Here is a 25602-nt window from a genome sequence, read left to right on the forward strand (position 1 = left end):
ACAATTGTAGGAAAATGCAGGTTTGTACTGATTTTGTTCTATATGTAAATTAGAATATTTTCATTCACTCTGCCTTCTCTGACATCTATCAATGATCTTAAAAAAGTTGAGGAATTGAAACATAAAGTAAAATATGTGCGTAAAACAGCTCAGCTTGGTGTAAATCCATAAAAAAACAAGAAGGTATACTCACCTCACTGTCCCATGACAACTTATCCCCTATCCACTGGATGGAGGATGTGTTTGATTGGTAGTGCGTCGGTGGACAGCCTGCCGTTCATTTATTCTCAAAAACTCTGCTATCTATGGCAGTCCCAAAGAGTTGAATGGAGTGGCCACTTCATTCAAATGGGAGAACATGGGCTGCCGTTCTGGTAAGCGGTAGGAGCCCCTGTGGCCGACCCCGTTTAACTTAGAGTGGTTGTCTCACTTCAGCAAATGGCATTTATCATGTAGAGAAAGTTAATACAAGGCACTCACTAATGTATTGTGATTGTCCATATTGCGTCCCTTGTTTTGATTATTTTTCTCTTTTCTAGGGGTTACGATCCACCCTGCAATCCAGCAGCAGTGGTCATGCGTGCACGCTATAGAAAAAGGCGCCAGCCTTTGATCATAGGCCGGGCTTTTTTTCTATAGAGTGTAAGCATGGCCACCACTAATAGATTGCAGGGTGGCCGTTATCCCTGGAATTGAGCAGGGTATAATGTGTTGGAAAAATGAATCAAGACAACAAAGGAGGCAATATGGAAAATCACAATACATTATTAAGTGGCTTGTATTAACTTTCTCTACATGATAAATGGAATTTGCTGAAGTGAAACAACCCCTTTAAAGTTTGCCCCTATCAAGTGTTAGGATACTTTTGGGAACAAGTGAGCAATCCATTCTGGAAGTTGATGTGATAGAAGCTGGAAAATTGGACATATTTGAGGACCTTATGTGTAAAAAGCTGTAGCCGTAGTTTGGTCACAATGACTATTCTGACCCCTGTCTACTGCCAAAAGTGCCTACAGTGGGCATGTGAGCATCAGAATTGGACCATCTAGCAAAGGACAAAAGTAGACTGGTCTGATGAATCATGTTTTCTTTTCCGTCTTGTGAAAAGTTAGGTGCGTGTGCCTTATTTACCTGGGGAGGGGGTGGCACCAGGATGCACTATTTGAAGAAGGTAAGCCAGAGCCAATGTGATGTTCAGTGCAATGTTCTGCTGGGATATCTTGGGTTACTTTCACACTTGCCACATACCTAAACATTGTTGTAGACCAAGTACACCCCATCAGAGCTGTTTTCATGGCACAAGGGGGTCCAGCACAGTATCAGGTTTTATAGTTTGGGAGATCAGTGTGTATATATAAGGTGAACTGTCCAAGAACAAGTCTACCATTTAAGTCAGTGCAGTATGTGCTAGAGTAACCTTTCGTTGATCCAGAAACAATCTATTGTAACCTGTGGCGGCTTCCTTTGCAGAATCGCAGTTGTCTACAGAGAGGTCATGATATGCTTTTAAGATGTTTTCCTGGAGGGGAACCTGTTCGCAGTGATGATAATACATGGTGATGGATGCCAGGATGTTTTAACATTAAGGCTACTATCACACTAGCGTTTTAGTTTTCCGGTATTGAGATCAGTCATAGTGGCTCAATACCGGAAAAAAACGCTTCAGTTTTGTCCCTATTCATTGTCAATGGGGACAAAACGTAACTGAGCAGAATGCAATGCTCCAAAATGAATTCTGTTCCGTTTAGTTGCCTTCCATACCAGAGAGCAAACCGCAACATGTTGTAGTTTGCTTTCCATCCTGGGATGCGAAGCAAGAAGGATCCGGCTTGACCCCCAATGCAAGTCAATGGGGACGGATCCGTTTTCTCTGCCACAATAGAAAACAGTCCTATCTTGGCACTGTTAAAGATAATACAACCAGATCCGTTCATAACGGATGCAGATGGTTGTATTATCAGTAACGGAAGCGTTTTTGCTGAACCCTGCCGGATCCAGTAAAAAGGCTAGTGTGAAAGCCTAAGTTATACAAGCAACTGATAAGGAGAGGCCTTTTTTGACAGAACCTGAGGGATGAGAATGTAAAAACCTAGTGCGAGGACAAGGTGCCCCATGAGCCATGAACATCCCTGACACGTCTGCCGCTCACCATGCTGTAAAGCCGCAGATCACTGTGCTCGCTAATTTATTTCCCTGTCATTTACATCAGCACGTTTGTTACTGGTATCTGTCTTCTTTGTATGAATGGAACCTTTCTCATGAATCTGTATTTGCCTAATTTTACTTACGTATTCTATATTTGTGTACATGCAAACTAGTCTGGCGTCAGAATAGGATTAATTGGTCAAAAAGACATTTACATGTAAAAGTTTTGTATATACACATTAAATAGCAGCTGAATTCCAAGCACAGGTAGCTCAGGGCAATTGATACTATTTGCATGCAGCTAACACTGGGGCAGGTTTAGGCCTCTTTCACAGCAGCGCTATTTATTTCCATTGTTTTGCTCGTTCATTGTTAGATCTATATATTTTTTATTTTTTGCCAGATTTATCATTGCAACTTTTTGACCAGTGACAATATCATCATGTCAATCAAAGTGCAGAGGGCGCAGCAGTTGCAGAGAGAGCAGAGCCTCTAGGTGTAACATCAACGCCCCCGTTGCTCCTAGAGGCTCATTTGCATACAATAAAACTTTATTTTTCTCAGCAATGTGGGCACATATGAACATTGGACCAACACAGGTGCCTTCAGCTGCCAAGTGCACATGTAACAGGTCAGCCAGTTTCTTAGCTACAAATCTGATGACAGATGCCCTTTAATACAAGCAGGGCGGGGAGAAGCCACGCAGTGGACTCCTTTCCCTGTGCCCAAACTCTTCTCCCTGTGCTCAGCTCATTAATACTGTTTTCTCTGAAACCACAGCATTTCAGTAAAAAATAGCTCTATGTCATGAAGGACTCTGGTTTAGGCAGCATGAACCCCCATAAAGTGGTGTTTTGGAACTTAAATATTGATGAGCTGTCCTCAGGGTAGGCTGTCATTATCTGATCAGTCGGAGTCCGACTTTAGGCACCCCCGCCGATCAGCTGTTTGAAATGGGCTGGAGAGTTGGCATTGCTGCCTCTTCATAGTATATCAATTACAGTCCTGTACATTGTATATCGGCTGTGCATGGTATTGCAGCTCAGTCCCATTTACTTGAATGGGATTTAGCTGAAGGAAGGCCATGCAAAAGATGCATGTAACGTCACAGGCCAAAGAAGAGGCCTCAGCATTTGCCTGAGATCCTTCAAAGAACAGGTCAGCAAGGGTGCCAGGAGTTGGATCCCCACCAGTCTGATATTTGTGACCTATCCTGAGAACAGGTGATCACTATTTAAATCCTGGAATTCTAATTTAAAGGGGTTCTGCAGTTTGTTTAAACTGATTATCTATCCTCTGGATAGACCATCAGCATATGATCCCCGCCGATCAGCTGTTTGAGAAGGCCCAGTGACGTCACAACTAGTATCAACTGGCCTTGGGCGTGACTAAGCTCTGTGCACTTGAACGGAGCTTAGCCCCACCCAGGCTAGTTGATACTAGACGTCACTGGGCCTGCGGTAAACAGTGAGAAGGCCGCGGCACTCCTGGAGCACCGCTGCCTTCTCAAACAGCTGATCAGCGGGGGTCCCGGGTGTCGAACCCCCGCCGATCAGATGCTGATGATCTATCCAGAGGAGAGGATAGATCATCAGTTTAAACAAACTGCAGAACCCCTTTAACCTGGCTCAGGCATTGCTTCCTATCCATTTATCAACCAACACGCTGTGGCCTCCAGTTGGAAATCTTTGTTCTAAAGTGCGCATTAAAACTTGAAAAAAACACTTTTTTTATGCTGAAGTATTGCTTGTTAGCATGCTGAAGCCTTGGGATGCAGCACTGTATTTTGTTATAAAATCTCCTAAATGCATTATTTCCCTTTTTAGTCCTATCACAGTGAAGGATCAAAATCATTACTCCATCTATGCCCACATCTTAACTGGCTTAAAATGTGCTGTTATATGTTTATGAGTTTACAGTTTGAGTTCAGTATTGTCCGAGGGAAGAGTGTGGTCATGTGATCACAGCAGCCTAGGCATCAGATCTATAACTTCCAGCACAAAAATTTCAGAGTAAGGCCTCCTACACTCGTATCCATTTTGTATCCTGCACTTTCCGTGGGAACTGCCTATTCTTGTCTGCAAAACGGACAAGAATAGGACATGTTCTATCTTATTTTGCACTAGCTGAAGGACCCGACTTCGCTTGGGTATATGTAATCTATTTCATTTAATGTTTGTGTGTGTCGTTAAAAGATATTAACACTATCCACTATAACAGTGACATCTACAGCACCACGCCCCCATAACAATGACCTCCACAGCCCCCCACCCCTTAACACTGACCCCACCCACAGTGCCCCGTCCCTTAAAATTGGACCTCCGCAGCAGCCCACCCCCTTAACTTTGACCTTTACAGCAGCCTTCCCCTTTAACAGTGAGTTTCACAGCACACCACCCCCTTGACAGTGACCTCCACAGGGGCTCATCCCCTTAACAGTGGCTTTTACAGCAATCTGCCCCTTAACACTGACCTCGATAGCAGACCATCCCCTTAACTGTGACCTCCACAGCAGCCTGCCCCTAGGGTGGCCAGAGGTCCAGTTTTAGGCCGGACAGTCCGGCTTTCAGACTCCCTGTCCTCCGTCTGGCGCAAAATGAGAAAGTCACTGCCCCTCCCACCCCTGCAGCTAACAGAAGTTGATTTTTAACTACATTTTTTCAATCCCTGTCAGCGAAGGAGTGGGAGGGGGCGTGGCCTAACCAGATCAGGGCGTGGCTTAGCAGGACCTAGAAGTTGATTTTTAACTTAATTTTTTTTTCAATCCCTGTCGGCTGAGGAGTGGGAGGGGGCATGGCCTAACCGAACCGGGGGCGTGGCTCAGCAGGACATAGAAATTGATTTTTAACATTTTTTTCAATCTCTGTCGGCTGAGGAGGGGGCGTGGCCTAACTGGAGCGGGGTGTGTCCTTTTGAACAGCTCACTCTAAGACAGCAGCACTAAGCTCTCTGAGTGTGAGTTGCAGGGAGAAAGTCTCCCTCCCTCCCACCCCTGCAGCTGACAGAAGTTGAGTTTTACCTTCATTTTTTTCAATCCCCGTCAGTGGGACCGAGTGGGAGGGGGTGTGGCCTAACCGGACTTAGCGGGACCTGGGGGCAGGGTTTTAAGTTCATCTTTTGAGGGTGGACACATTGTGGCAGGGGGCGTGTCTGGGCTCCTTCCTGCAAGAGTAACGCCCCTCTGGGCCCCTTACTCTCTCATTTGCATACCAAATAAACTGGATTTTCAGAGGATAAAAACATCTATTGCTGGAACAAAGGCACATCTTGAACTAAGGTACTAAGTGCTATTAGGCCATGGCTTTACTTTAATAGCGATTATACTGGTGACATATATCCTTTTAAAGCTCACCTACAGCAGTGAAGAAAAAATGGCTGGGTTGTTATGGAAACCTGGAGTAAAACTGTGTATGTGGAGGCTAACGGCCTGCGAGCTTCTATTGGCTGATAAGGGTCATGTGACCAAGCCAGGGCCGCTGCAAGGATTTTTGCTGCCCTAGGCAAAGATCCATTTTGCCGCCCCCTCATGTCACTCACTCACTGACAAACACACACACACACTGACAGACAGACACGCACTCAGACACTCACTGAATGACGTACACATACACTCACTGACAGACACACATACACTCACTGACAGACAGACAGACACACACTCACTGACAGACAGACAGACACACACTCACTGACAGACAGACACACACTCACTGACAGACACACACTCACTGACAGACAGACACACACTCAGACACTTAATGAATGACGTACACAGAAACTCACTGACAGACATACTCACTGACAGACACACATACACTCACCGACAGACACACATACACTCACTCACTGACAGACAGATATACACCTACCCACTGAAACTCACCGACAGACACTCACTCACTGGCAGACAAACACACATATATTCACTGACAAACATACACATACTCACTGACAAACACACAGACACTTACTGACCGACAGACAGCCACACTCACTGACATACACTCACTCACTGACATACACACACAGACACTCAATGACAGACACACATACATTTACTGACAGAAATACAGATATACATATGTTACCCGCGTTTGTAGTGGTAGTGCAGACTAGTGCCACGATGCAGCCGACAGCGTCTGTTTTAACAGAGGAGAGACACGACATGTGGCTCAGTTGATGTCCAACTTTAATATATCAGTATCTTGTAATAATATACAGAAGAGAAAATAGGCAACCCTATAGGTTAACATAACAACAATTATATTCCATCTATAGTTATAACACTAACCTGTTTTAACAGAGGAGAGACACGACATGTGGCTCAGTTGATGTCCAACTTTAATATGAGCACCAGGCCCTAACTCTCCTCAACCAGTGTAATCATGTTAGAGCTCCCTCTAGTGACAGCCTTATGTTTTTGTGCTGTTGGGAAGTCTGAATTTAACCCTGTCACACACTCCCCCTGTTTTTTTAATAAGTGTCTCCTGACATTTATGCATGGAAGCAACCATAGTTCAGATCATCGCAATCGGCATATGTTGCTGGCAAAAAGTATGAACATGAGGGTATATAGATGGGCCCCTCTACCTCTGGGAAATCACAGTGCTGTTCGATCACATCTGCATGAACATTCCATTTTTGGAAAGATGGTTTTCCCAGGGTCTCATATGTGAATATCTTCTTCGGTATTCTTGTTCTCTGAGAATAGTCTGATTGTCGTGGAGGACTGTCATGTCTCTGTTCTTCAGGATCATTTGGTATAACTGCATCCTTGTCACACCATGAATCTACTTGTTGTGAGGATGGTGCTACAGACCCTTCTGTAAAGTCTATGGGCAAGTCTTGGACTTCCTCATCTAATGAGCGATGGCTTTTCAGTTGTTCTTCTGCAAGTTCTACAGGCAGGTCTTGAACATTTTCCTCACGCATACTGTGATTTTCCCGCTGTTGTTTTGAGGCATTGAGATCCCTAGGATGAAATTCTTCAGCCTCAGCTCGTAGTTGAGGAGTGATACCTTGCTCACTGTATTGAAACAGTTCAGGACAGTAGTAATACCCTTCATCTGAAGAATCTGAGTCTGTGCTTTCTGCATTGCTGTTAACTTCAGGTCTAGCTACTGGTCTGGTGTGAATCCTCTTCCCTGTTTTTCTTGGTGTGTTTTCCAGAGGTAAATCTCTGACAGGAAGCAACAAATTGCGATGAATCACTCTTGTTGGTTTATTGCCTTTTTCTGATTCAACTTTATAAATATGTTCTGGCCCTATCTGTTCAACCACCCTGTATACATCTTTTTCCCAGTAAGTGCGGAGTTTCCCTGGCCCTCCCCGCTCTGACAAATTCCTTACAAGAACACGGTCACCAGACTGAAGAGCGACTCCTTTGACATGCCTGTCATAGTACTTTTTCCCCTTTTGAGATGACTTTTGGCTGGTCTCAGATGCAATTCTATACGCTTCCTTCATTTTCAAAGCCCATTTCTCAGCATAGTCTTGAGGTGAAGCTGCTCCGCTTCCATTATCCAGGTCAAATATCAGATCTATTGGTAGACGAGGTGTCCTACCATATAGCAGGTAGTGAGGGGCGTAGCCAGTTGCCTCATGCCTGGTACAGTTATATGCATGGACTATGTGCGGAAGATACTCTTTCCACTGAGTTTTCTTTTCTTCTTCTAACGTCCGAAGCATTTGCAAAAGTGTTCTGTTCAGTCTCTCAACTGGGTTGCCTTGTGGGTGGTACGGTGTAGTCCTAGAATGGGCTATTCCTGACAACTGTCTCAACCTTCTAAAAAGGTGGTTCTCAAATTCCTTGCCTTGATCGTGATGTAATTTTTCAGGATATCCAAATACAGGGATGAAATTGTCAAAAATCTTCTCTGCAGCTGTTTTTCCCGCTTTGTTGCGAGTAGCATATGCCTGGGCAAAACGGGTGAAATGGTCCATGACTACCAGTATGTATTCATAGCCACCTCTGCTCTTCTCCAGGTGAAGGAAATCTACTGAGACAAGTTCAAAGGGAGCACTTGTTTTAATAGCACCCATAGGTGCCCGGTCTGGTACTGTTGGATGCTTCTGTTTGAGACAGCTACATCTTTTAGTGACATAATCTGTTATCTCTTTCTGCATGAAAGGCCAGTAAAATCTTTCTCTTGCAAGCTGCATCACTTTATCTGCTCCACAGTGGCCCATGTCATTGTGTAAGTATTTCAACACTATTGGGGTTAGTTTCTCTGGAACCACTATTTTGTTCTGCCGTAGTAAAATGTCATCTTTCACACTCAGTTTGCCCCAATCATGTATGAGTTGTTTCCCTCTCCTTCCCAGGTCCGTTTTGTCTTCCCTTGAGGGTACGTCCTTCTTCAGTTTCAGATCCATCACCACTCGAATATCTTTGTCTTCTGCCAGAGCAGTTTTGAGCTTATCCTTTGTAATAATTTCCTGAGGATCAATAGCTCGAAATTTTTCTTCAACTTCTGGTTCTAGGGCTAGTGACATGGCCCAAAGATCTGCTTCATCAACCCTTGCATTGCTTCCTTTCCATATAGCAGAGATAGTCTGTGATGGAATCACCTTTGTAAATTCATCTTCATCTTCGGCCGTATTCAATGGCATCCTTGACAGAGTATCAGCATCTGCATTTTTCTTCCCTGGTCGATATTTAATATCAAAACAGAAATCAGCTAACTCCCCTACCCATCGGTGTCCCACGCTATTTAGTCTTGCTGAGCTGAGGACATAGGTCAGGGGGTTATTGTCGGTAAAAACAGTGAAAGTCGAAGCATAGTACAGATAGTCCCGGAACTTATCACAAATGGCCCACTTCAAGGCTAAGAATTCCAGTTTACCTGAGTGCAGGTGATAATTTTTCTCGGTGGGTGTCAGTGTCCGTGAACCAAACCCAATAATACGTAGTTTATTCTCCTGATGTTGGTACAGCACTGCACCCAACCCATCCTGTGATGCGTCAGTATGCAAAATAAATGGCAGGTTAAAGTCCGGATAAGCAAGAATTGGGGGTTTGGTTAGCAACGCAATTATCTTGTCAACGGTTTCCTGATGCTTTGTTGTCCATTGCACTGAGGTTCCTGAGGGTAACTGTTGTGTTCTTCCTGCCTTTACATGCAGCCTCTCCTTCGCTAAATTATTTCTACTTGTCTTCTTGGATTCTTTCTTTGTCTGCAGCAAGTCATATAGAGGTTTCGCAATTCGGGAGAAGTTTTGTATAAAGCAGCGGTAATAACTCAAGAACCCCAGTAGTTTTCTCACATCTCCCACTGTCCTTGGTGTTTTCTCTCTGACTGCTTGAATTGCTTCTGTATCTTTTGGGTCCAGTCGAATCCCATTGCCCGACACAAGTCTTCCTAGGAACCTCACTTCTTTTTTGAAAAGTTCACACTTATTTGGTCTCAACTTAATCCCATATGTACGCATTCTCTGAAAAATCTTTCTTAAACTTTCAATATGTTCTGGAAAAGTCTTAGAATAACACAGAACGTCATCAAGATAAGGTGAGCAACATTCATCTCTCAGACCTTCCAGGGTCTCTTCCATACACCTTTGGAATGCTGCTGGGGCATTCATCAAGCCAAAAGGGATCCTCACCCATTCATGTAGCCCCCATGGTGTACTGAATGCTGTCATGTGCCTTGATTCTTTGGAGATAAACCCTTGATGGTAAGCACTTCCCTGATCCAAAATAGAGAACCATGAGAATCCACTCAGATTATCTAAAAGATCTTGAGATCGTGGTAGGGGATGCCTATCAGGTACAGTCTTCTTATTTAATTCTCTGAAGTCAATGCACAGTCTCAAGCTGCCATCTTTTTTCCGTACACATACCACAGGTGAGGAGTAAGATGATTTTGACTTGCATATCCACCCCCTCTTCATTAGCTTCTGTATATAATCTTTTACTTCCTGATATAAGGGTTTTGGTATGGAATTGTAGGACTTCTGCACTGGTATCTTGTCTGTTAAATTGATCTGCAGATTCAGATTAGGAATACACCCAATGTCTTCCTCCTCTTTTGCAAAAATGTCAGCCTCCTCCCACAACATCTGCCTAGCAAGTGTCTGCTCCTCTTCAGTGAGATGCTGTAGATCTACTGGCGGATTCCATTTCTCGCCTTGTAAGCTTTGGGCATTTGCTTGCATCATGGATATTGTATTCCTATTTTTTTTTTGTGTCGTTTGTTTTGCAGGTTTAATCTCATCCACAGGGATCTCTTCCATAATTGGGTAGATCATGCCTAACACAGTCCTTGGTTGAATGTATACAGTATGTTTAGTGGTGTTCTGAACGGGAATCTTTATCTGTTTTGTTCGTCCCCTGTGTATCTTCACAAGTGTAGGGAATGCTTCCAGACCCTCAAGACATTGACTGGGCAATAGTGGCTCAAACAGCACTGTTTCCTCGCCAGGCCAGGGACCAACATTGCACCGAATCTCACATGATTTCCCTTTCAGGACCCTAATGCTTTGACTACCTGTATATATGCTACGTACCAACTCGTTATCTTTACTCATGGGTGACAATACAAGACCCACCAAAGCATTTGCTTTACATTTTCTTACATGTAATGCCTCACTTAATAGTATGGTGACACTACTTTGATCAGAGTTACCACTGTCAGCATTTTCTTTAATCAATTCTTCAATTGCATTGAACCCTATAATTGGGGTAAAGGGGCAATGTTGGCTAACTAACATGGGTACAACCATAGTTACCTTTTCTCTATTATTCTCAATTTTTAGTTCAAGCTCAACCCATCCATCATAAGGAATAACAGACCCATTTGCCGCTTTAATTGTTAAGCATTCGTTTTCTCCTAACAATTTCCCAATAGGCTGCACTGTAGCGTGCTGCTGGTATTGTTTTATCCAGCTTGCAGCCACAATACTGATTTGGGACCCTGTGTCAACAAGTGCTTTTGTGGACACACCTCCCAAACTGCAAGTAAGCAAGCATTTATCCCCTATCAGCCTGGCTACTTTCCTCCTGTCCCCACTCTTTGGTTGGAGGGGCATTTCACTAAGTTTTGTGACTGTCTGGGACTTGTCTTGAGAACTGATCACTGGTTGTCCCTCACCTGTGACCATTCCTCGTTTCCCGAGAACCTTTTCTGTTTCATGCAGCCACGTGCACTGTGACCTTCCTGACCACATTTAAAACAATGCCAACATTTTTCTCTCCCCTCATGCACACATTGCTTACATTTAGGCACAGTCTTGGGTTTAACACTGTCCTTCACTACCTTCACCGGCCCATGTTCATTCTTCTGTATTGCCCCTGCCTGTAGCAGCAATTGTACATTCTTTGTGAGAGCAGCAACTTGTGTTGTCAGCTCTCCCAGAGAGGGTTGGTTGTCACCAGCCTGGTGTCTGGATTCTCCTCCATCCTGTGTCTGGATGACATTGGCAGTAGTCAGCCTGGATCTGCCACTCAATCTGGCTTGCCTCTCTGCTTCTATTCTGGCTAGCTTGGTAACTATTTCTAGCAGCACATCATCACTTGTAGATAAGTCAGAAATATATAGCTTAATCTCTCTTCTAATCTCACTATATTTCTCACTTAACCCCTGATATAACGTGTGAAGAAACACTCCTTGTACCAAATTCTTGTCATAAGTAATTGCAGCACCAACTTGTTGGGAAGACCACAAAACTTTCTGTTTTAGCCCCATAATTCTATACACAAACTGCTGCGGAGTCTCTTTATCATGCTGTTTAGCGTTCATCAGTTCCTGAAACAAGTCAGTGCTGCTCCTGTCCTGAAGATGTGAGCGCAGGAACCTCTTCAGCTCTGCTACAGAAAGATCCTCCTTGTTTACCAGCATCTCCTTAAAAGTTCCTGGTTTCACAGTTTTCAGCACAGTTCTGATGATTTCTGACTCTGAGTATCTTTCTTGTATACCTTCATCAATCTGTCTACATACACTGCTATATGTCAATTCAGAGTCCCAGTCTGAAATTTGCCCACCATGAATTTTAAACTCCTTTCTTGGCAGGTAAGCTGCTAAGTCCTTTAATGTAAACCCACTTTCTGCCATTTGCCCTGTCCTGTCCATTGTGTGAATTGTGCTGTGCTCTCTGTTCACACTTCCATGTGGAGTGGCAGAGTGTCTTTCTCCTAGCAAGGACTCAGCCAGTTCTTTTATCTGAAGCAGGTATGCCTTGCCACTGTCCTCCATGCTGTACACCGCTTCTCCCTGTAAATGTCCCAGGATGTACTCACAGATCTCCTGCTCACTTGAACCTGTAGCTTGGGGAACTTCTTTTCCAGCATCTCCCTGAATCTGTACAGCAAGTGAGTGCAACTGATCCTCAGACAATGTGTGCAGCAGCTTCTGGATCTGCCACTGCAGCTTCTTCACTGATGCTGCGTCCACCATCTTAGATCCTGTATAGCTTGCTTGAAGCCTCCTCTCTCCCTTTACTGTAATGGCAGCCTTCTCACTCTGTGACTGTCTTGCACGATAATTACATATCACAGACGAGCCCCCAAATGTTACCCGCGTTTGTAGTGGTAGTGCAGACTAGTGCCACGATGCAGCCGACAGCGTCTGTTTTAACAGAGGAGAGACACGACATGTGGCTCAGTTGATGTCCAACTTTAATATATCAGTATCTTGTAATAATATACAGAAGAGAAAATAGGCAACCCTATAGGTTAACATAACAACAATTATATTCCATCTATAGTTATAACACTAACCTGTTTTAACAGAGGAGAGACACGACATGTGGCTCAGTTGATGTCCAACTTTAATATGAGCACCAGGCCCTAACTCTCCTCAACCAGTGTAATCATGTTAGAGCTCCCTCTAGTGACAGCCTTATGTTTTTGTGCTGTTGGGAAGTCTGAATTTAACCCTGTCACACATACATACACTCACTCATTCACTGACATAAATTCACAGGCAGACACTCACTCAGTCAAACACTTGCCTCCCTGGGGTCCAGTGTGGTGCAGCTCCTCAGTCCTCCAGCGCGCTTTTTAGTATGCCGGGGTCGGAATGACGTCATATTCCGGCATCACAGAGGGCGCATGAGGGAGAAGTGGGGAGCTGCTAGAACAGCCTCCCTTGCCGCCCGCCTCCTCTACTCCGGTAATTTACTGGCAGAGCAGGCACCTGCCATTAGGGTAAGCAGATGCCTGCTCTGCCATATTTAAGAAGGACCTCCACTTCCTGGCCCTCCTGTCAGGGGGAGCCCACCAGGGCGCCCCCAGCAGTCCGGTGCCCTAGGCGAACTATATGGTTCGCCTATTTGGTTGCGCCGGCCCTGGACCAAGCTCCTATTGGATAAATAATTATTGGGAATATCTCAGGAACTGTATGTCCCAGAGAGCTGAGACCTGGTTCCAAACCTTCCCGGACACCTGATGTACCTGTGTGCCAAATTTCGTGATTGCAAATGCAAAGGTGCGGATTCCTTTAGCGGACGTACATACATACATACACTGAGCTTTCTATATTAGATAACGGATACACGGATTTGCGTCCCCATTGAAATTAATGGGACTGCATTCAATCTGCAAAAAATTCCGGTTGTGTGCAAGAACCTTTTGTATAGTACTTCAGGTAGGTCTCCTTAACCCCTTAGTGACCACCCATACGTGTTTTTACGGCGGTCACTAAGGGGCCTTGGGCTGGAGCGCCGCCTTTTTACGGCGGCACTTCAGCCCGAGTTAGCGCTAAAATCAAGCGTAGTAGCTCCGTGCCCGCAGCTACCGGAGGTAGCTGAGGGCTCGGGGCAGTGATCAGAGACCGTGACAAGCGGTCTCTGATCACGTGATCGCCGTGATACACTTTATCACGGCGATCACCGAAAATGAAGCCTGAACTAAAACTTTCTCCCTCCTCTCATGTGAGAGAGGAGGGAGAAAGTCTCCGGTGCTAGGATCGGGTCCCCCAGCACTTCTATCCCTAAGCTGGGTCCCGATCCTCACCCCCCCCCCCACCCCCCTTACCCTCAAGGAAGATGGCGGCGGCGGCCGGCGCATGCGCAGACTGAAAGCCGGCCGTCGCCGCTTACTGTAAGGTCTCTCTCCTCAGGAGAGGAGAGAGAAGTTCAAGTTATGCCCCGATCGGGTCCCCAGCACCCCGATCGGGTCCCCCAGCACCCCGATCGGGGCAATAGGGCCCTTAGATATATTTTAATAAAGTTATTAGGGCCCCCCCCCCCCCCCCATCTAATAAAAAAAAAAAAAAATGGCACAGACATGCGCACTGGTTACTGTGCTGAAGATCTGCCTTCAGCACAGTAACCATCAGGGACCAATAATAATGGTCCCTGATCATGTGGTCTCCATGATAAACCTATCATGGAGATCACATCCATTATATTTACAAAACATGGCCAGGACAGGGGCTGTGCTTCTCTCTCCCCTCAGCGCAGTTGTTCTGTGAGGAGAGAGAGATCAGACTTCTGTCCTGGCTCTGTGATTACATACTGTGAAAAAAAAAAGAAAAAAAATCAAATTATAAACTGTCCGTCAGTAACTGGCGGTCAGTGGATGTCCGTGATTAGGCGTCCGTCATTAGACGTCTATTAGTTACAGTCATTTATCTTTATTAGGGACCCTGTTCGTCTGTTACTGGCGGTCAGTGGGTGTCAGTCAGTGAGTTGTTGGGTGTCACTCCGTCAGTCGGTGGGTGTCACTCCGTCAGTCGGTGGGTGTCACTCCGTCAGTCGGTGGGTGTCAGTCATTTTTAGGGACGGTCAGTTATTTGAATTTTTCTGAGCTGTACAGAAAAAAAAAAATGGCTCGGAGATTGTTAAGTGCAGAGCAGGCATACGAATTTCTCTGCTCTGACCACTCTGAATCTGGCACCGCTTCAGAGGCGGAAATATTTTCAGATAGCGGGGACTCTGATTCCATCCCCAGACCCCATAGCCCTATGGTGGTAGAAGTCACCACCTCCCCTCATTCTCCACCCAGCGGTCCCGTCCCTTCTGCTACGTGGGTTCCTGCCACTTCATTTTCCCCCCAAGTACCCCAATTTTTACCCACTCCCCAAATTAATGTGGATGTCGGCAATTTTACCCCTTATGATTTTTTTCATTTATTTGTAGATGATAAAGTCCTGGAGTTAATTGTGCAGCAAACTAATTTGTACGCCACACAGTTTGCTGTACAAAAGCCCACGTCTATTTATGTAAGACGGTGGACCCCCACAAGTGTCCCTGAAATAAAAAAAAAATTGGGGTTTACCCTGGACATGGGCATTGTAAAAAAAACCCTCTGTCCGATCCTATTGGGCTGCGAGTACTGTCCACTCAACCCCTGTGTTTGCAGCAGTTATGTCCCGTAACCGCTATGAAGTCCTAATGCGGTTCATGCATTTTTCAGACAATTCCCAAGTCCCCCCCAGAACTGACCCAGCCTTCGACCGCCTAAATAAATTGAGACCCCTTATTTCCCTCCTTACAGATTTATTTTTGAAATTATATACCCCTGAGAAAAAATTATCAGTTGACGAGTCCCTTTTTAGTTTTAAAGGCCGCCTTTCCTTCCGTCAATATATTCCTTCCAAGCGTGCCAGATATGGGGTAAAGTTGTATAAGGTGTGCGAGAGCACAACCGGCTACACCTGTGGCCTGTCTATTTATGAGGGCAGAGACTCCCAACTTAACCCCCCAGGCTGCCCCGAAAATATTGGCACATCGGGGAAAATTGTGTGGGATTTATTGGCACCATTCCTGCACAAAGGGTACCACGTGTACACCGATAATTTTTACACTAGTATACCCCTTTATAAATCCCTCTATGCTGCAAACACAGGGGCTTGTGGGACAGTCCGCAAAAATAGAGTTGGATACCCACAACCGCTGGTCTCCAAACGTTTGGAGAAAGGAACATCCTTCGCCCTCGCAAGTGACCAGCTGCTTGCCGTGAAGTGGAAGGACAGGAAGGATGTCTACATGCTGACCACCTTGCATGCAGACACCACAGTGGCAGTTAGGGAGAGGGGGGCTACGGCGGACAAGCACAAACCGGTCTGTGTGACAGACTACAATAAATTTATGGGAGGTGTAGACCTCTCGGACCAAGCGCTTCACCCCTACCTGGTGAAGCGAAAAAACAGGGCCTGGTATAAAAAGGTAGCAATCTACCTCATCCAGATTGCTACCTATAATAGTTTTATTTTATTCAAAAAGTCCCAGGGAAACCTTAACTTCCTCGAGTACCAGGAGAAGGTGATTGAGAGTCTCCTGTTTGAGTCCCCCGCACCTAGGCAAGCCTTCGAATCGGAGGACGTTCGAAGGCTTTTAGAACGCCATTTCCCTCACCCCGTCCCTGCCACTACCAGCAAAACGTATCCACAGAAAAGATGCCGGGTGTGTAGCAAACATGGAAGGAGGAGGGACACCCGGATTTACTGCCCCAGCTGCCCATCACAACCAGGGCTCTGTAATTACCCCTGCTTTGAAACGTACCATACGGTTGCAAATTATTAATTTTATTTAATACCAAAAAGAACAGGGGGGGGGGTCAGGAATTCAATTTATTCTCATTTTCTGTTTAGTTTGTGGGCTTTCCAGGGAGGGAGGGACCCCTTTGGGATGGTTCGTGGAGCTATTTTTATTTTTTTTCACCTTCTTAGCATTAATTTCTACAAAAAACTAGGGGGTCTAAATGCTTACTACACCCCTAGATGAATACCTTAGGGGGTCTAGTTTTCAAAATGGGGTCCATTGTGGGGGTTTTCTATTGTTTTGGCAGCTCAACGCCATTACAAGTGTGCAATGGGGCCTAAACCATTTTCAAGCAAATTTTGTGTTCTGAAAACAACTGGGTGCTCCTTTATGTTTGGGCCCTGCCGTTTGTCAAGACATAAGATTAGGGCCACAATGGGGGTATTTCTGAAGACAGGAGAAACAGGGTGATACATTTTGGAGTGTACATCTTCATTTTCATGTGCTCTGTAGAAAAAAATCTGTCTTTAAATTGACACTTTTGTGTAAAAAATGAAAATTACATTTTTTTTCACCTTCTTAGCATTAATTTCTACAAAAAACTAGTGGGTCAAAAAACTCATTACACCCATAGATAAATACGTTAAGGGGCCTAGTTTTTAAAATGGGTTCACTTTTGGGGGGTTTCTATTATTCTGACACTTATAAACCTCTGCAAACTTGGCTTGTTTCAGGAAAAAATATGTACTTAAAAAATTTTAACATTTATGTTAAAATGTAAAGTCTCCTAAATAAAAAAAAATAAAAAGTAAAAATTTTTGTGAGTGCAGCCAAAATAAAGTAAAGATGTGGAAATAAATTTCTGATAAAAAAATATTGAATAGTATTTATGTATGTATATGAAATATTGCAGTTGAAAATAGGAAAATGTGCAGTTTTTTACAAATTTTCATAAAATTTCATTTTTTTAATAAGGATACGCATATTTTATCGGTAGAATTTTACCACCTAAGTAAAGTACAATATGTGACGAGAAAACAATGTCAGAATTACTTTGATGTGCAAAACCGTTACAAAGTTATTCTAAGCTAAAATGACACATGTCAGATTTCCAAAATTTGGCTTGGTCATTAAGGCCCAAACAGGCTTGGTCACTAAGGGGTTAAGTGCAAACAGGAGTTCCCATTCCTATGTCTATACAGGTAGATGTGATTGGTTTATCTGCCAAAAATCCAGGCTTTATTTAAAGGGGTTTTCCCATAACTAATGTAAAAAAATATAATCACACATCATATAGTACATGGCAACCTCTTTCTAGCAAAGCTAAAACCAGCCCTGTACCGCACATGGATCCAGAGATATCACTATTCATTTATCCAATTGTTGGTGGCAGTTGAAAGATGGAACTTGGTTTCCAGTGTTCAGCACTTTGTATATAACTGAAAAGAAATGGCAATTGTATTTATTTACCCATAAGTTTGCTTTAGGCCTCATTCACCCGGCTATACCATGTTTTGCAGTTCCGCAAAACACAGATACCAGCAGTGTGCGTTCCGCATTTTGCGGAATGGAAAGTCTGGTCCTCAACAGACCAATCCTATCCTTGTCCGTGATACACGGAGCACACTGAGTACTGTCCACATTTTTTCTGGTTTGGGTGTGGACCTAAAAAACGTTTGTGTGCATGAGGCCTTATCGTGACTTTTAGCTTAATAAGAGGCAGATCTGTCTCTTTTAAACTTTGGCTTGCCTATTTGTAACTTTTGCTGTAGACAATTCCCTATGGTTCTCGTTTAGCCATGGGCCATTTTACATTCCCATACTAGGTATAATAAGTTACAGGTTTCTTTTTTTCATTTATATCTGATCAAAATCAATCAACAAGTGACCCAATAGTTAGCTTTTATTTGTTTCCTCTTTTAGCCAGTAAAAGTAGGGTGGTTTTCATCACGAGTTATGATTGTATTACTGTACTAGGAATTTAGTGACAGATATGTTTTGATACACATCGTATAGCTGTATTATGAAGGAAAGAGTCCTAGAGTCCTAGAATATACATGTATTTTTCAAATCCCCGAAATATCAGGGATTTACTGTACTATATAGAAAACTAGTTTTATAAAGGTTTATGTTCTACCAGACATTGTAGCATGCACGCCCAGAATAACAATACACTGAATCTTGAAGAGGTTGTCTCACCAAAGCAATCCATTTTTTGAAAATAAAGCACGGGTACAGCTTCTGTAACCCAGGTTGCTGGTTATTGCCAGGGGTGGCCATCCTCTAGCCACTCATGTACATTATATGGTGGCTGTTGAAATCATCTATGTAACAAATGGATAAGCCAGGTCCACCAGAACATCTCTGTGTCCTTTGTCCTGTCAATTGGGGTCCTAGGAGGTTAACTCCCCTCTATGATATCCACATGCCCCAAAAAGTCAACCACTTTAAGAAATAATTAAGAGAAGCTTACTTAACAACAATATGTTCTCTCTTGCAGATTGAAACAACATCTAGAGAGGGCCGAGGGACACTTTTGGAGGTAAGTCGGTATTGTGAAAAGATTATTCCCACACTTTCTTATGGCATATTGATACAGAACGATGTATGAGTTGGCCTCTTCAAATTACTGATCGGCGGAGGTACCATGATATTGATGACCTATAATGAGGGTAGATGAGACATATTTTGTTCCGGAAAGCCTTCAGAGACTGAGTTACATGCAGATTTTCTCACAGATTTGACTCTGGATGTGTTTAAATCTGCAACATAAATTGACATGCTGTGAATTTCCAATATGTACCGCATGTCAAGTTATGTGACGTTTCATTGTGAACATGTTCTGCAGCGTGTGTTTAAATCTCATTCACATTGCTGCTACTCTAAAATAACTGGGATTTTTTTCTACGAATCTGCTGTGGAAAATCTGCAGTGTTTCTGCCATGTGTTTTTGTACCTTAAAGGCGTATTTGCATCTTGTAAAGTGATTAGCATATCTGTCACAGATGTACCGAGACATACGGACGTCCCCGCGACAGTGAGTGGCAGGAGATCTTTGAGACTGGCAACACGTGGTTTGGTTTGACATGTTTACCTTGTGGATCAATAGGCGCCTGTGTTGTTTCTGGTACTGGCCACACCCTTTCCCTTTTGTATTTTATTTTGACTTTTCTGTGTGTTGCATTTCCTTGTTGTTTTGTATTAGGCCTCAGGGAGACTCCCGTTCATCCTCCCTTTTGGAGGAGCAGGTTGTCTCATTCTGTCATTAGTACCAGGGTCCTTTAGGGTTAGATAGGACTTTAGGTATTCCTGTGTATGAACTCACCTACCTTTGGGGTCTGTTCATACTGGTAGTCATTCAGGGCTTTGATTAGGGTTTTCACTAGGAGGTGTCCATCTTCCTTCCATAGTTTTCAGGCCTTATTTCCTTTCCTCTTTCCCTCCTATGTTCGGTGTGGGGTTTCCCTCCCACATTAGAGAGTGACAATGTTGCTAGAATATGCCATCACTTTATGATTGTGAGGTCCGACCCCTGGGACTTCATCTGATCCTGAGAATGAAGGGACAGTAGAGCTGAATTCAGTGCTGTGTCCCCTTCACAGTGCTTCGACTACTCAGCCAGGTGACCAGGAGAGCTGATCTGCAGAGAAAAATAGTGAGGATCAGTGAGATTCCAGAGGTGGGACCCTGACCATTTGCATATGTAGCCACCGTTATTTTGACTGGCTTAACACACTACAAAAATACATTATAGTAATACAACAAGTCCTGTTAACCCCTTCCCAACCAGCGCCATACTAGTACGGCGCTGGATGAGTCTTTAAAGATGGCGTCCGCTCTTGAACGGAGTGGACGCCATAGCCGTGTGGTGCCTGCTGTTTCTTATAGCAGACACCAGCAACCGGGACATTTTACACTTCATATGCTGTGGTCAATCCTGACCACGGAATCTCAGCGCGCAGGGGAGACGGATCTTGTGTGCGGCAGCCCTTGTCGTTGTGAAAGACAGTAGGCTGCTGCATAATATTTCCCATGGAGCCCTTTCCTGTAATAGGGCTACATAGTAAATTAGTAATTTTCTCATAGACTCCAATGCTAATGCATTGGGGTCTATCAGAATAGCTATCTAATGATTGTTTGTTATAGTTCCCTATGGGAACTATAAAAAAGTGTAAAAAGATAAATAAAGTTTATTTTATTATAAAAAAAAACATAAATAACATAAAAATTCTAATCACCACCCTTTCCCCAAAATAAAAATAAAAGAACTAAAACAATAAAAAAATCATGGGTATCGCCATGTGCGAAAACCCCCATAGTATAAAAATATCTTCCCCACACAGCAAACAGCGAATTGGAAAAAAGCATCAAAATGGCCGATACGCTGTTTTTGGTTGCTATCTTTTCTACAAAAAAAGTAATAAAAAGTGGTCAGAAAGTCATACACACCCCAGAGTGGTATCAATGAAAAGTACAGATTGCCCCGCAAAAAATAAGCCCCAATACAGCTCCGTACACAAAATTACAAAAAATTCATAGGGGTCAAAATATGGCGACAAAAAAACAACAGATTTTTTCCAATTTTTTTTATTATTTTATCAAAACGCTATTATTTTATCAAAACGCAAGAAAAACTATCGCCGGATTCGTACTGACCTGTAGAATGAAAGTAACTGCTCAGTTTTATCACACATTGAACGTTGTAAATAATAAAAAAAGGAAAACTGTGGCGAAATTGCTTTTTTTTTTTTTTTTTTAAATTTCACCCCAGTTGGAATTTTTCCCCCTTTTCCCACTACATCATATGCAATATGAAATGGTGGCGTTGGAAAGTAAAACTTGTCCTGCAAAAAAAAAAGCCCTCATGTGAACGGAAAAATAAAAAAGTTATGGCTCTGGGAAGGCAGGGATAGCAAAACGAAAACTGGTGACCTATTTAGAGGTCATCAGTTAAAAAAACCCGGAAAACCTCTTTAAATGCATTATTAGTAAGATTCAGAGGTGCATGCAGGACTGGAGCTAAGAAGGACTGGAGCTGAGGACTGGAGCTAGAGACAGCACTCAGAGCCCCACCCTGGAAAAAGTCTATGGTGTACCATTATGCCTTAGACTTTTCCTGCCATTCATCAGCGCAGGGAGAACTATGGACAGCACAGGCAGCGCACTGAATGTAGGCCGGCTATTATAGCTAAAGAATAAAGTACATGGAAGATATACTATACTGGACTGTAGTATTCAGGGCAATGACGTGTTGGCACTTTGTGATAAATAAGTGGGTTTTGGGTTGCACGTTAGGCACTCGGTCTATAAAAGGTTTACTATCACTGGTATACAGTGTAGGATGGGGTAAGTCTGTGCCTCTCAGTGTCATTAGCAGATATGAAAACTCAGAAACCCCCTCTTCCTACAATCCTAAACTTATATTAAATGGTCACGTCTGATGTTTCCTGAGATTTTGGCTGCAGATAGCAAGATGTTGTATTGAGGTGATGGGCAGGTGCAAAACCTTTTGATCTCTTGCCAGTTGGCTTACCACACATCACGCCTGAAAGGTGTCGTTTTGTCATTTTACTAATTCTGTATATGGCATCTGCACATCTGAACTACCTTGTGATGAACGATAAGACCTTGTGTCTGCATTTGCCTAAGTGACATCTGAGCATACATAAAGGACTGTGACTTCTCAGCCAGAGATGTTGTCAGGTTAGTGTCACACAATACCTGCCTTTCACTATACGTGAGGGTCAGATGGACTTTCTGGGGTTATACGGTAGCGGTGGGGGGAGTGCTGTGACGTAGGTAGCAGCTGGCTTTTCAGGCAGATGGGCTCAGATCACGGCCTGAGGCTGTATGTTAAACTTGTGCAAATGAGAGAGGGGGGCAGAGAGCGTGGAGGAATAGGATGGGAATCAATGGCATTGTAATGGACTTTTAACGCACAATTTCACTCCCCTTCCTGACATGTAAATCCGTGTTTGCCTAAAAAAGTCCAGGACCAAGTTGTGATATCATTGGATGGCTTATTATTCATTCAGCACCATGCAGCACCGACATATGTTCTTACTTGGACGGTCGGCATACAGATTTTAAGATATCCACACTGTTATTGAAAATCCATGGGTGCGTTTCTCAGATCTTTTATCACTCTCCTAAAATGTAGCAGGTCCCAGCAATCTCTGAACAGTTCTGAGCGAGTCCTTTTTTTCCATGAATGGAAAAATTTGCTAAAATCAACCGACTGACGGGCTGGAATATACAATCATCCAATCTAAATGTGACTCATAAATACAAAACTAATACCATTATACAAGCTATCAGCCACATGAACCTGAATTACAGAATAATACGCTCTACTGTAACTCAATGTTGGAACTCAGCAGCTCCTTTTTTTAAATCAAGCTTTATAACAATCACTGGTCAGCGGTCATGCTGGGTATTGTAGTTTCACAAGAGACACTAGATGCAGACCATCGTGCCATAAGTGGCGGGTTTGCTGGCACAATCTCAGAAGATGGTAGACAATGACATGCCATAATAATTCCTTCTTTCTTTTTGTTGCAGATCTGCTCTGCGCAGGTTGAAGCAGGCTCACTCACCCTACACCCCCGGGAACAGAATGAAGTCTCACCCTGGTTTACGGATATCTTTTATCCTGTCCTTTCTCCAGTTGGTCTTGGCTATTAAAGTTCCTCTGGACCGTAAGTTAAAGGGAAGAGGATTTTGATGCCTCCATCTTCATTGTTTATGTGATTCATATGTAAGAATGTAATAGTTATAATCAGCTATCTATAATCATAGCCATTCTTGATTATGAATGCATGAACGATCCTTTTACCTGCCTTGTCTTAAAGGAGACGTGAAGCAGTCCACAGTGTGCAGATGGTACTGTGAAGGGCTTTAAGAAGCAGCTGTGTCTCTTAACATCCACCACTGCCCCCGTACAATAGCTCAACGACCCTGTCATTTTTAGGCTCCTTTTGTGACAGGGGACTCGTGAACATACACAATGAGGACTCGTTCCGTCCAGCATTGCAGGTGGTAGCTTAGAATGAACCAAGCAGCTGCCTCTTTCTGAGGATACTTTGTAACATAAACTAAACTTAATGCTTGTCATCTTCCCCTTCAAGAGACAAGGAGGCAGGATCTCTGGACATCTTGAGTGTCAGGCTAGACGGTACACACAGACGTGAACTTGAGAAGGGGAGTGTAAAAAAATACTCAGCCCAAGTCAGCGGCATCTTACAATAGATTTTGCTCCTGTTACCGATTACAGGATCAAAGAGAATGGTCTAAAAATGGTAATACTAGAGAATTAAGCCTAAGATTGACAACACTAGAGAGTAAAGCAGGGGCTGATACCTGCACCCCAAATATCTACTTCCATACACAAAGAGGTCTGGAGATTTTGTGATATTTGAGGCTATCCTAGTCTTCCTCCTCTAGATCTGCATAGAGCGACATCATGGTCCACTCCATTCTGTGTCCAGATATAGATAGTACCTTTGCTAGTACTGAATAATGTAATAATATAGCTGAGGAAGTACATCCTAGAGGGGCTTCTGTTGTGGAAGTCTCGAGCCGTCCTTGTATTATAAAGGTGAGCGAATTTGCTGTTTGCAAGTTCGGGTTTGGCGTTTGGGTTCTGGGTGAATTCCGTTATGGATTCCATTATCACAGAATATAACGGAATTCTATGACTGCATGCACCATTGAAGCCTTTAAGAGGCATTCCGTTTTGCATTCCGTCATGATAAAAGTCAATGGGTAGCATAATGGATCCGGACGGTTTCCGTTATGCAGGAGTCCTGCAGAATCCATAACGGAATTCACCCAGAACCCAAACGCCAATCCCCAACGGGCAAACAGCAAATTCGCTTATCCCTAGTGACCAGTCTTCTGAATGGGTACAATGTAATACCAAATTTCTGTAGTGGCCGCTGCAGAAAATAATTGTTGGATGTTTGCTGGGGGTGTCTGGAGCAGGACATGGGTAATCAGCTGATGTTCCCAGTAGCCGCTTTTTGAAAGTGCTTATCTATGATGAGACAACCCCTTTAAGTGTATACATTTCTGTTTTGTTATCATTGCTAAATAAAACACTAATACCTTTATACAAGCTATGAGCCACATGAACCTAAATTACAGTATAATGCGCTCTACTGTAACTCAATGTATTTTCTTGTGTACATCAGACCTGTCACCCATATCTTCCTTTCAAAGGATGCCCTAATCCACTAGAAGAGAATATAGGGGGAATTATCATGATGGAAATTTTTGAAGTCGCTTTTTTTGGGGCTTAATTACCATAATTTGCTCCTGATTTATTAAACTTCGCACATTGTTTGATAAATTTGTCGCATCTTTAAACATAGCACTTTTATCTAGGGATGTTACTCTTTGTATTTTGCCCTAAAGTAGGATTATGTGCTTTTTGGAATTTTTAAAAAAGTCATAGTTGATTAATCTTGCATACACACAATTAAAATAGTAGACCATCTTCACTTTCCCGCTCTGTTTTTGAAATAGGTGAGAGTGGGGTAAAAATCACAAAAAGACAGATTTTTTGCATGAGAAAAATGGCATGAGTCAAAATTTGTGGCTCGCTTTTCACCAGAGAATGATACATTTCCCCCCCCCCCCCACACACCTTTGTGTTTAGACTCTTTGTGATAGTTCACTGCAGTTTTTTCTTTAGTTTTAGTTTGATGTAATTGTCTGCTAACCTTGTCTCTTCTTTAACCTCCCATTTGCTCTCATGGAAACTAACAGCAACCATTGAACGAGACCGTAAGTGTTATTCATCTGTGTGATGTGCTTACATTGGGCTTGTTACAGTTGGCTAATAAATGTGCTGCCAGCAAACCGTGTCATAGAGATAAATATGAGAGGAAAGAGGATAATGTAATCCAGCGAGATCTCGGTAACTATAAGTACAGTGATGGAACTAAAGCTGGTCAAAGACATTATAGTACCACAGGCATTGAGTGTGATAAGATTAGGTCATCAGTGTAAAATTCCATGAAACCCCTTTAAAGG

At 43.4% G+C, this 25602-nt stretch overlaps 1 protein-coding gene across 1 annotated transcript in view; it reads left to right on the forward strand.

Moving 5' to 3' along the window:
- NFASC (neurofascin) overlaps positions 1–25602 on the forward strand; it is a 154843-nt gene that overhangs the window by 40285 nt on the left and 88956 nt on the right. Inside the window, 3 exon segments of the mRNA XM_044288412.1 lie at positions 19067–19108; positions 23128–23264; positions 25336–25353. Of these exon segments, the coding sequence (XP_044144347.1) occupies positions 23183–23264; positions 25336–25353 (100 nt within the window). The 5' untranslated portion in view covers positions 19067–19108; positions 23128–23182.

This window comes from Bufo gargarizans, chromosome 3 (assembly GCF_014858855.1).
Source record: "Bufo gargarizans isolate SCDJY-AF-19 chromosome 3, ASM1485885v1, whole genome shotgun sequence".
NCBI lineage: Eukaryota > Metazoa > Chordata > Amphibia > Anura > Bufonidae > Bufo > Bufo gargarizans.